Here is an 11,422-nt window from a genome sequence, read left to right on the forward strand (position 1 = left end):
GGGAAAGGATGAAGACACAGCATGAGCACAGCCTACCAGAAAGGGAACCAAGCAATGGGACATCCCCACAGCCTGCGCTAGTCAGTGTGCACGCCAGCATTTGCTGCCTTCAACCAGCTGCGTGAACCCCAGTATGTACCTGCAAACCACCGTCATCTCTACCCATGCAGGAACCAGCAACCAGGGACTCTTGATTCAAGAAGCACTGGAGTGGTTCCCCCCACCAATATTTAATTAAGGGCAGAGAAATCAGTGCTGTATCAGGAGCGGAGAGACAGGCCAGCAGGAAGGATGGGAACAACAAGCGCAGCAGATTTGCACCAAGCAATTGTAATAATTTAGCATTTAATGCTGTAAAATAACCCGTTAATTACCTGTAGCAATGATTCACAATTATTTAAGATGCACTCAGGGGGAAAATTATGTTAAATGACAAATTACAGGTGAATTTGTGCACCAGGGCAGAGCTGTTGAGAGCCATCTCCCAGCACCTGGGCAGCACGAGCACGTGAGGAGGCTTGGAGAGCAATGGGGCTGGGGCAGGCTCTGCTCCGGATGGGGTCATACACCTCCGTGTGTCTCACTGCTTGCTTTGGATGGAAGCAGGACACATGCAAAGATTTTAACAGGCATGGGAGACAGAGCACCAGCTTGGAACCTGCACAAAATATGAAATCCCTACAGTACAGGGTGACAGGCATGTCCTGCTCTCGATTGAGCCCTCTCTGTGGCCAATGACATGTGGAAGACCAGGACCTCCTGAGTTACCTCTGATGAGAGGAAACTAGCAGAGAAGTGGCCAGCAAAAAAATTTCAGTCGAACATACCATGTCCAAAATGTACAGGGCTCCACAGCCATCATTGCAGCACAGAGTGAAGCCACCAAAATCTGAAGCCACCCAGAAGGGAGGTGCAGAACCTTCACTGCAACCAGCTAGTGTCACCTGCCAGAAGTCCCCTCCCAGTAGCCCTGTAGAAGGTGGTTTGTTTTTTTTTTTTTTTTAATTGTTTTCTGCAGTTGATACCCTTGCTCTGTGTATGAAGATCTTGGTTCCTGCCTCTTTGTGGACCACCAGAAGTACTGCTACTGGTGTCCTCCTTCTGTCACCAGTGCCATTCCCCCTGCAAAACCCAGCCAAGGCTGCCTGTCCTTGCAGTTCCATCTCATGGTGTGGTTTTGCAGGGCACATGGCACAGCAGCAGACCTTCGCCTGCAGCCCAGCTCAAGAGCTGTACATCTACACTGGGCTTGCAGCCCAGACACCTGGCTAGTCCCCGTGTCACAAGAAGAGCCTACACAAACCAGCACTAAACCTGTGCTTGGCAGAGCACATCTCCAGCCCTCTGTCACATAGGTGGGTCCCTGATTATCACCCCAGCCTCTTGGGGTCAATACCACAGGGCTTCCACTGATCCCTGCCCTGAGCACATCTTGCCTGCTTTTCCCAGCCCACCAGCCCCACCCTTGCATACGTCGCCTGTCGAAGGGGCCGTGGAGCAGCAGGATTGTCTCAGAAACAGCGAGCGTGGGGAGGGCTCTGCCAGCCATCTGTAGTTCGGTCCATTTGTTTCCCTCTCTCTCCATCCTCTAGGGACAGGACAACATCTGCTAATCAGCTGGCAGAGCTTGGGAGATGATAGATGAACCTGTCGAGGATACGCTAGCTGGGAATGAGCCGCTCTTCTCAGTCCGAAGTCACCGTCTGGGACTAGTGCTCTGCAGGTGGCCCAGATGGGACCACCAAGGGCTACTTTTGTGGGGCTGCAGATGCGAGCATCGACCCCATGTCGCTCCCTCTTGGCTCCCTTCTCAGCCCAGGAGGTTTGGGTGGGGTGATGGCATGGCCGGGAGGGTGCCAAGGGGCAGCTCCACGGCATCGCTGCCACCGATTGCCCCTTTCCCTGACCCTGCAATAAAGCTGGGCATCAGAAAGCACCAGAAGAGCAGCTGTGTACTTCCCTTTGGTGGAACTGGGAAGAGACAGAGATGGAAATAAGGGAGTCATAGCCACTGTGACGGCCACAGACAGGCACAAAATCCCGGCTCGTTTCAATCCAGTTTCAGCATGATGCCTTCAGTCTCAACTCCAAGATGACACAGACACTGAAACAGAAGCATGTTATTCACAGTCAAGTGTTAAAAAGAGGCATTGGCCCCCTTGCCCCAAACCTTGTGTTTTTGCAAGGCTGTGCTCCCTTTTTCTTGCAATCCCAGGTCAGCCCAGGCCCTGTCCCCAAGCTGGTCTGTGGTCTGGAGGGGGTTTTGGGGGCTGGCTGGGCTGGCTCTCAGGCAAACTCTTGGTCCTCAGATCATGCATCGCCCCTCGGCTGATGGTCTGTGCATCCTTTGCATGCTCCTTGCCCCTGCACTGTCTCACACCCCCGGTCACTGCCTTGCCTTCCGCGCCTGAGCACCACCCCACAGCCCTTTACAAAGCCCAGTTCCCACCTTGCACCGCCTTTGGACAGCTTCCCACCCCCAACACTACCTTACATCCCGTCACACCACTCCACACGCCTGAAGTCATCTGATATCACCCCAGACTCCACCTCACATCACCTCCTCTCTGCTTGGCCCTTCTTCCCACAATTCAATTCATCTCACACTCCTTTGCACCCCCAAATGTTGTAGAGCAGGAAATGGGGAATTTCACCCCACAAAGGTTTTGCGAATCTAGCAAAATCCTATGCATCAGGCTGTGAGCAAGAGGCATGTGCAGCAAAGGGCACAGGTCCTTGCTCAAAGCCTGGACTTCACAGCTGCTGTGACAAGTTGTATGAGGAGGGTCCTACTCTTCCAGGTGGAGTAATTCCACTTGTAGTGCTGGGCAAACCGGAACCATGGTGGTCCAGACTGGCTGTATCGCAAACTGGACTCCTGCATGGTGCTGCCATAGAAAAATCAGAAGGTCTCACTCCTTGCCTTGAAATCAGTACAGTTGAAAGCATCCCTGACTCTGCCCTGCTCTTCTTCCCTACATTAAAAAAAAAAAAAAAAAAGGCAAGAAACATCCAAATCCCAGTTTTCTGCGAGTGCTGCTCTGCTGCCTGGTGCAGATGTCCTTCTGCAGGAGCGAAGCCAAGGTGACACCGTGCAGCCTTACATAGGTGAGACAGCCTGGCATGCTGTCGGAGTAAAGGCTCTTTTCTAAAGCTTATCTGGGGAAACGCTACAGCTTGCAGGAGCTGGATGGAAACAGGCAGCCTAATGCTAGAATTAGAAAAAAGCTGTTTCCAAAACTCAGTCTTGCCAGAGGGTTTTAGACAGAATTATCCAAGGCTTCTGAAAAACCCCACAGTTTTCACCAGACCAAAAAGAGCAAAGATGCATAAATGAAGAAAGGATGTACAAACCACCAACAGCTTCATTCCAGCCCCTGTGGGAACCAGTATGTAGCTTTGGAAGGTCTGTGAGCCCTCTGACCCCATGCATATAGCATAGATATATACACAGGGGCTGAGCTTTAATATAAGGATGTCCAGCACTCCAGCAGAGGCAAGTGAAGAGCATCACAGGGGCCAGCACAGCCCTCTTCCCCGCACAGCTGAGCACCACCAGCTTTTGGATCCCTTTCTCCTTCACAGGGAAGTGTTAGCAGCAGCATCTTGTTTTCAGGAAGGGGAAGAAGCCGGCACATAAGAAGCAGTGACATGGGCGCAATCTGGATTTTACGCCAAGTACAGAACAAGTTTTTGGCATGGTCCTACTGCTCAGAGGGAGTGAGGAGCATCTTCCCATGCAAGGCGATCACACCAAGCCTCTGAATATGCTGGTAGCAGATGTAAGGTCCCCAGCCTCCCACTGCGTTGCACCATCGTCAGTGTAAGCACTGGTGCAAAACACCAGGTCTTTCCTGTGGACTTGTTCTAAACTCCTCCAGCAACAGCTTCCCAGGCACCTGCACACTGGTAATCCAGAGCAACAACCTCTGTTCATGACGTGAACCTGGACAAGAAGAATTCAAACCAAAAAAACCACATTCCAAAACTGGTGAAGGTCTTCGAATGCTGTCAGATCCATCTATCACAGTCCATCTGCTCTTTGGCACTTCTTATAGGGACTACAGAGACCTCCCAAACACAAATGAAATTTGTTTCATTCCCATCATAACCCTGAGCTCCATCCTAGCATTGTTCTCACCCTTCATCTGTGTCAGCAGCTAAACATAGCAAACTCAGAGGAAAAGTGGCAAACAATAAAATATTCAGCCAGGGACAAAAAATACATTGTTTTGTTTGTGGGGAAAGGGCAGCTCTGCAGCCGTCTGTCCTTTTCATTTGATCCTAACCAGAAAAAAAATAAATGGTTTCAGGTGTTGTTGGGGGATGGTTTGATTTGTTTTCCTAGTAAATGTAATCAGCCACTTGCTTGAGTTTTAGAGGGATTAAAGGTGCTGGAGATGCTGAGATCATCTTGTCCTGCACCCTCCAGCATGCTTGCTGAGCTAAGTTATCCATGCACACACAGCCCAGCAGATCTGGGATGCAAACAGACTAAGCAGCAGCCAGGTCTGGGACTGTAAGCTGGAAGCTCTGGTATGAGACAAGTGTGAACCCAAGGATCCCAGCAGCAGCAGCTGTGGAAGGGGCCTCTAGCGCTTGGAGCAGTCTCCTGAAAGTGCTGGGACTATCCCCAAAACCACACCAGGGTGGTCATGGCTGTGTTTAGATTATTAGCCCTAGAAATCCCCAAGGAAGGAGATGCTGCCGCCTCCCCAGTGACCCATCCCAGGGCTGGATAGTCCTCTGAGGGAAGAAGTTTTTCCTGATGTCCAGCCCAAACTTCACAAGCAATTTGTGTCTCTGCCGCATCTTCATTGCAGTCTGAAGTCTGATACCTGGATCCTGAAGAGTCCTAGATTGTGTGGTTTGGAAAACAAACTATTGGTTGGGGTTTTTTTTAGGGTGTGGGGCTTCGCATGGGATGAACAGAAGGTGATACAATCTTACCAGCTGGTCTTGGCTGTATTTTACAAAGTGGCTTGCAAACCAACAATGAAAATCTTGTGAGTCACTAAGTTTCTTAAATTTTCTTGCCTGGCATCACAGAAAGGACGTTTGCATAACTCCCACAGCACATCTTTGAAACTATCACTCCTCCTGCCCTTGAAAGGTTTATTTTGGTACACTCACGGCAGAAGCCACCCTGTGTGGGACACCCAAGGCATTGGTGCAGTCTAGCCCTGGGTATGACGGCCTGGTACCCTGCCAGCGGGCAGAACCTAAGCAAGCATCACTGAGGAGCAACACAGCCACCAAACCTGCGGCTCGGAGCTGGCATGTGTGCGCTGGGACTTGTATGGAAAGTCTCCTTGAAATCCACACTGATTTGCAAAGAAATGTGAAACATATTCCAACGTGTTTGTTTGGTGTTGCAATGACAGGGCATTTTGGCATACATTTATCTGTCACCTTGATATATGGTACATACGCTTCCAGGGAGGTGGATCCCAGCCTGGTAATGGGTGCACTGAAATCCCAGGTTTGCTGGTTGACAGAGGCACGTGTGACCCCCGGGCACATTTCTGGGGGCCCCGTGTATCTCAGAGCCAGGAAAAAGGTGTTTTGCTTGTAGTCAGCCCAGCAAGACTAGTGTCCTGTTTCCTGTATCAGCTGTTTCACATGAAGACACAACACAAGGAGCTCACAGTTGCTCTTTGATGTTCTTCCACAGGTGGGAAAAAAATCACTGTTAGCAGAAAAAGGAGAGAGAAGGCTGAAGCTTCTCAGAGCATCTCCGACTTAGAAAAGGATAAGGAGTTTGGGGAGAGAAGGGAATGGAGCAAGCTCTGCTGGGCTCCCTTAGCCCACTAGCTATCTTTCCTCCTCCTGGCATGCTTCTCCACCCCTTCTGCACTGAAGGAAGGGAGCACAGGCTGTGGTCTCCCTGGGTAGGTATCCAGGGGCAAGCAGCACTCCCACCTGCAGTGCACTGGGCAAAGGGGTCCGTCCCCCCACACCCAAGGAGAGCAGGTCATGTGCCTCCACCTTTCCTCCCCTTCCAACATCAGCATCTGGACCACATCTGGTGACACAGCCGTGCAGGTTTGCCCATCACAGCTGGAGTCTGTGTCTCTGGCCTGCCTTCCCCTGCCGATGGCTTCACCTGTGTCATTTTGTCCCTCGGTGTTTCTAGGGCTTACCCTCACCCTGTGCAGCCAGGGTTGTGCCCACCAGCATGGGACATGGGTGTTGGGGTGCAGCTGGAGGGGGTTTCCCCTCCTCTCACACCATATAGCTCTGCACCCCCCTTGCCCCACCAGCTGGAAAGCCAGTCTCCACTGACTGTCTTCATAAAGGTCCGTGGATGCAAAACTGTATTCACAAGCGTTATAATTACCAAGCTGGATATTTTCTCCTCTTAATTAGCAATGCCGTGGTGCTTTAATTGCACGATTAAAGTTGCCCATGAGGAAGGTTTAAGGTACATTAAATCTGATGATTGGTTCATCAGCATGAATCCCACCAACTGGAAAAAATTAACTGGCTTCCAGATTGCTAACCAGCCTCTCCAGATCCACTCCCACCAGCCGTGTGCCACAGGAGGCACGGAAGAGCCCAGCAGCAGAGGGGTTTGTCCATGAGGGACCAGCAGTCCGTCTCCTGTTCCCATCCTTCATTCAGTGTGGGAGCTGGATGGGAAAGGGTCCTGGCAGGGACGACCTCCCTCTCTTCTCCCTGTCCAGAAACACAGGCCATTTTTTTGGCTTAAGCAGAGCTGGGTAAGTCTACCCCATTGCCAGATCCTTGTTCAGCCACACACATCAGAGCCCCATTTGGTAGCTGTTCTCACTCAGCCCTGGCAGGCTACAAACACCCGTCCTCTCCTGCAAATGGGCTGAAGGAGCAGCTATTGCTTAACTGTTGCTCCCCCATCACTGTTTTCCAGCCAAAGGCAGCAGCCAAGCCGAAGCCCCTGAGCACTGCAGAGGGAAAGCAGCCAGAGCAATCAGGACACCCGGAGGCTAAGATGCATGGTCCCAAACTTTTGACAAAAATGTCTGAACAAGGAGTCTCACTCCTTAAACCCATGAATATACTGCAAATATGCTCTTTGGGAACTGCATTTCTGCCAAAGGCTCATCCACTCGCTCTGACAGCAGGGAAGGGAGCCGGTTCCTTCTGTTTTACCCTTTTCATTTCTTCGTTAAAGAAAAAGCTTCCTGGGAGGTTCTGCACTCATGGAGGTCTCCATGGCTAGCAGCTGGCTGGCTGACTGGGTTTGTGTCACCTCTCAGAGAGCAGGATTGTGATCCTTAGCTGTGGCACTGCTACTGATGCTCCAAAGTGACTCTGCGCATGTACAGCTCGTGGTCAGCTAAACAGATTTTAGCTCCCCTTTCCAGTTTTGCTCATTGATAGCTGGTGACAGATGCAGCACAAGAAATAATTCAGATCCACTCCAGAAAGGTGACCTTGTTGCAAGGACCACGGACTCAAAGTCTTGGTAGCTCAGAAGCCTGGCAGCCCTCCCCAAAGAGGTCTGCATGGGGCTGGTAGGAGGGGTGTGGGTGAAGAGCCACTGTCCTCACCTGCCTGAGCCTCTCTGCCCACCTCTCCGTCCATCCTCAGGACATGGTATGCATACTGCACCCAGCTCTGGGGTCCTCAGCACAGGACAGACACGGAGCTGCTGGAGCGGGGCCAGAGGAGCCATGGAGATGGGCCGAGGCTGGAGCAGCTCCCGTGCGAGGACAGGCTGAGAGAGTTGGGGGTGTGCAGCCTGGAGAAGAGAAGGCTCCGGGGAGACCTTCCAGCACCTCCCAGTGCTGAAAGGGGGCTACAGGAGCGATGGGGGGGCTCTGGATCAGGGGGTGCAGGGACAGGACCAGGGGGAACGGTTTGAAGCTGCAAGAGGGGAGATGGAGATGAGATGTGAGGAAGAAATGTTTTCCTGTGCGGGGGGTGAGGCAGTGGCCCAGGGTGCCCAGAGAAGCTGTGGATGCCCCATCCCTGGAGGGGTTCAAGGCCAGGCTGGATGAGGCTTTGGGCAACCTGGGCTAGTGGGAGGTGTCCCTGCCCATGGCAGGGGGTGGCACTGGATGGGCTTTAAGGTCCCTTCCAACCCAAATCATCCTGTGATTCTGTGTCCCAGCTCTCAGCCTCACGGCTATTTGAGGAGGTGGCTTCTGGGCTTCTTCCCTTCTCACAGAAGCAGACCCAGGGTTAAAGTGCTTCCCTTCCTCATTTCTCTAATTGCACTGACCTTATTGAAATGGGTCTCTGTCCTGTACAGCAGCTGCATATAAATAAGGTGAATTATGCTGATTGTCATCCTCTCTGATAAATTGCTGGGACAGATCCTTTTCACTTATGCTGTTGCTTATTCTGCTATTTAGGCAGAGCGGTTGCTATTTGCTGTGTGTAAGAGACACTAATGTGTCTTGCTGTGGACTGATAGGTTTCAAGGAGGAAAGAGCAGCACGTCTGAGGCTGGCTGTGGATGATGGGAGATGAGGGAAGCAAAGTCCTTCAGAGCCTTAAAACCAGACGGGAAAAGCAAGTGGGGCAGCAGCGCTGTGCTTCCCTGGGAGAGCGTGAGGGGTTTCATCCTTGGGGTGGCTGTGTCAGAAGATGCCATGGGACTGGAAGATGGGAATTTGAGGAGCTGGCAGAGCCCAGGACCCCATCAGCAGCTGTGGCAATTCATGCTCCGACCTGGTTTCTGCCCAGTAAGGCACCACAGCACCTGTGCCCAGCCACAGCTGGAAAAAGGGGTCCTGTGCCTCTGAGGATAAATCTGGCAGATGCATGAGGTGCAGATGCAAGGGACAAATGTCTTGTGCGATGCAAGGCTGTGACACATCTGATGCCAGCCTGGCTGGCATCCTTAGTGTGGTCCTGACCCTGCTGCCCCTGGGCTGAGATCTGTCCCTCCCCAGTCTCATGGAAACTGTCCCTCACATTCTTACGGCAAACACCAGGATATCACAAGATGAAATGTGTGGATCCTGCTGGTGTAAGTGCAAGGAGTCAGAGATCCCAGCCACCACCCTCCTGCCCAGACAAAGGGGCATCCGAGGTGATGGCTGACAGTAGAGGGGATGAGAGGCAGAGAAGTGCCCCTGGTTCCTACACATCCTCCACCACATCTCACATCACCCTGTCCTTCCCAGCTCTGTGGCACAGCTTTTCTTCTCCTCTGAAGGGCTGGGAACATCTCTGGCCACGATCTGGTTTCCTGAGCTGTCTTCCATCACTCTGGCAGGACCTTAGGAAAATGAACATTAAAGAGGAGGGGGAGAAACTTCCACTGTTCAAACATCTTTAGCTTTGACAAATAAGGCATCTGGCTGGGAAAGGTGGAAGGAAATTAATTTGGAATCACATTTTAAACACTGCCATAGAGGCAAAGTATCTTCTCTCTAATTTTTTTCCCCCAAGCAAAAAATGAATTTCCCTGATATTTATAGAAAGATTATTAGGGCCACAAGGAGTGATTTATATCATCTCATCCCTGTGATGGAGAATGAAAAATTGCTGGGGCGACAGCCACTGGAATCCTGCTTTTGTCCACCTGACAATTAAAAGGGCTAATTTCCAACTCCAACAGATCCACTGGGGTTATAAATCATTCCAGAAAGGCACCTTTCTCTGTGAAAAATGAACTCCGCCCCAATCAAGCACAAGAAGCTTAGATGAGAGATTTGCAGCTGTTTGCTTTTGTGTGTAAATACATGTACCTCTGCTCCACACCCACCCACCCGAGGAGATGCCAGGATGGAGGTGCTGCTCCTGCTAGCTTGATGCTGGGCCATCAAACTCCCTGTGCCAGGAGCTGCTGAGGATAAATGGGACAGGGGAGGCAGGAGGGCGACATGACATTGAGCTCAGAGAAAGTTCAGTGACATTTCTGTCCTGATTCTGATACCACAAGCCCTGGAGAGCTTCACCCACAAGCATTGCTGGTTGAGCAGCATGGGTTTGAGTCCACCCCCGTGCAGAAGGGCCAGCTTCTGCTCATGTCCACCCCATCGCGGGGGCAGGTTCAACCATGCTTCCTCCTGTGCCGTGCCTACGGGTAGGGGCAATCCCACCAGAAAAGGGCAGGAGAGCAGAGAAGGAGCTCTCCTACAGCTTTGCTCTCAGAAGAGAGACAAATGTGTCCGAGGAAACAGGAAAATGAGGCAAGCTGAGCACAACGCTGCCAGGGCTTCCCTCAGCCCCTTAGGATTTGGGGTGGTGATCTGCTGGGGCAGAGCCTGCTGTATGGCACCGCAGCAGGGGGAACACGGGGAAGGGGTTTTTGTCCCTTCTGAAACAAATCTCCCACTTGGAGATCCTTGCAGTGGTGGGGCTGGGACCCAACTGTCCAGGCAGCCCATGCCAGTGCCCCCTCCTGCGATGGCACATGCCTGGCCCCATGGACACTTCACCCCCACTCTTTAACATGGGAGAAGGCCCTTTGTGAAATATCAAATCAACGGTTTTCTGGCAGGAGGAATTTCTGATAGGAGCATTTATTTTGCCTGTCCTTCCTACTCTGCGCAGTTGGGGACCCGACGGGGCCAGTGGTGGTCCCAGCAGCACCTGGATCCATTCCAGTCCATCGTCGTACGTCCTAACCTTGCATCAAGTATCCCTAAGACAAATGCTTCACTTGACATTTCCATGAAAATCAAATAAAAACCCCGCACTCTTATTTGTGCTGCTCCCCTAAACGCTTCCCATAAAGAAACCGAGAGCAAACAAATCTGTGTGGAGGGCTCTCCCGGGGACCCCCGATCGCCGTGCTCTGTACACATACATCCTCATGCCTGGTGCACGGCTGTTGCTGGTCACCCCACTTCCTTATCACAGTTTGCACAGTTGGCAGCCTGACGTCTGCCCAGCGGCACAGAGGGCCCCCGGGAAGGCTCTCCACAGCCCCGGACGGCAGAGCTCTGCGGCAGCCCCGGGGAGGGGTGATGGATGGACACGATAACCTTGTTTCATAAAAGCTCGGTGTTTTTCTTTTTGCTTTCCTCGCTTGCGAATGCCCTGGTAAAGGGAAGCAAGCGGTGGGGCATTTTGGAGAGGCCAAGTTGTACTTTGCTGGAGCACACCAGCAGAGATCTTGGCACCAGCCAGAGCTGCCGGGGTCACCAGGCTGGGGTCTCTGGGCCACGTGCTCTGTGTCAGGGGAAGGTGGAGCCAGGTCAGTCCCCATCCCGAAACCAGCCCCCATCTCAAAGCCAGATCCCATCCCAAAGCCATGCCCTGTGCACCAAGACCTGTCACTGTCAGGCTCACAGGAGCTCCCAAGGAGCTTGCTGGTGGTACCGGCGACAAACTTCGGAAGCAGAAAGCAGACCAGCAAAGGCTGGGGCAGCCCTTTCCAAGCTTTCGTGAGTGGGCTTCTGTCCTCAGCCCTTTCCCAAAGAGGCAAGAGCCCCGTGCAGCCATTCCTCCCCATGCAGGCACCATCAGCAAGAAGCAGGCA

General features: G+C 52.3%; 1 protein-coding gene across 1 annotated transcript in view; it reads right to left on the reverse strand.

Annotated features, from left to right (window-relative positions):
- Positions 1-11,422, reverse strand: part of EPHA8 (EPH receptor A8) — a gene marked incomplete at its 5' end in the record, with an annotated part of 28,326 nt that overhangs the window by 16,250 nt on the left and 654 nt on the right. Inside the window, 1 exon segment of the mRNA XM_010074334.1 lies at positions 5,223-5,242. Within this exon segment, the coding sequence (XP_010072636.1) occupies positions 5,223-5,242 (20 nt within the window).

The sequence above is a fragment of the Pterocles gutturalis genome, unplaced genomic scaffold, assembly GCF_000699245.1.
Source record: "Pterocles gutturalis isolate BGI_N339 unplaced genomic scaffold, ASM69924v1 scaffold14207, whole genome shotgun sequence".
Lineage (NCBI taxonomy): Eukaryota > Metazoa > Chordata > Aves > Pterocliformes > Pteroclidae > Pterocles > Pterocles gutturalis.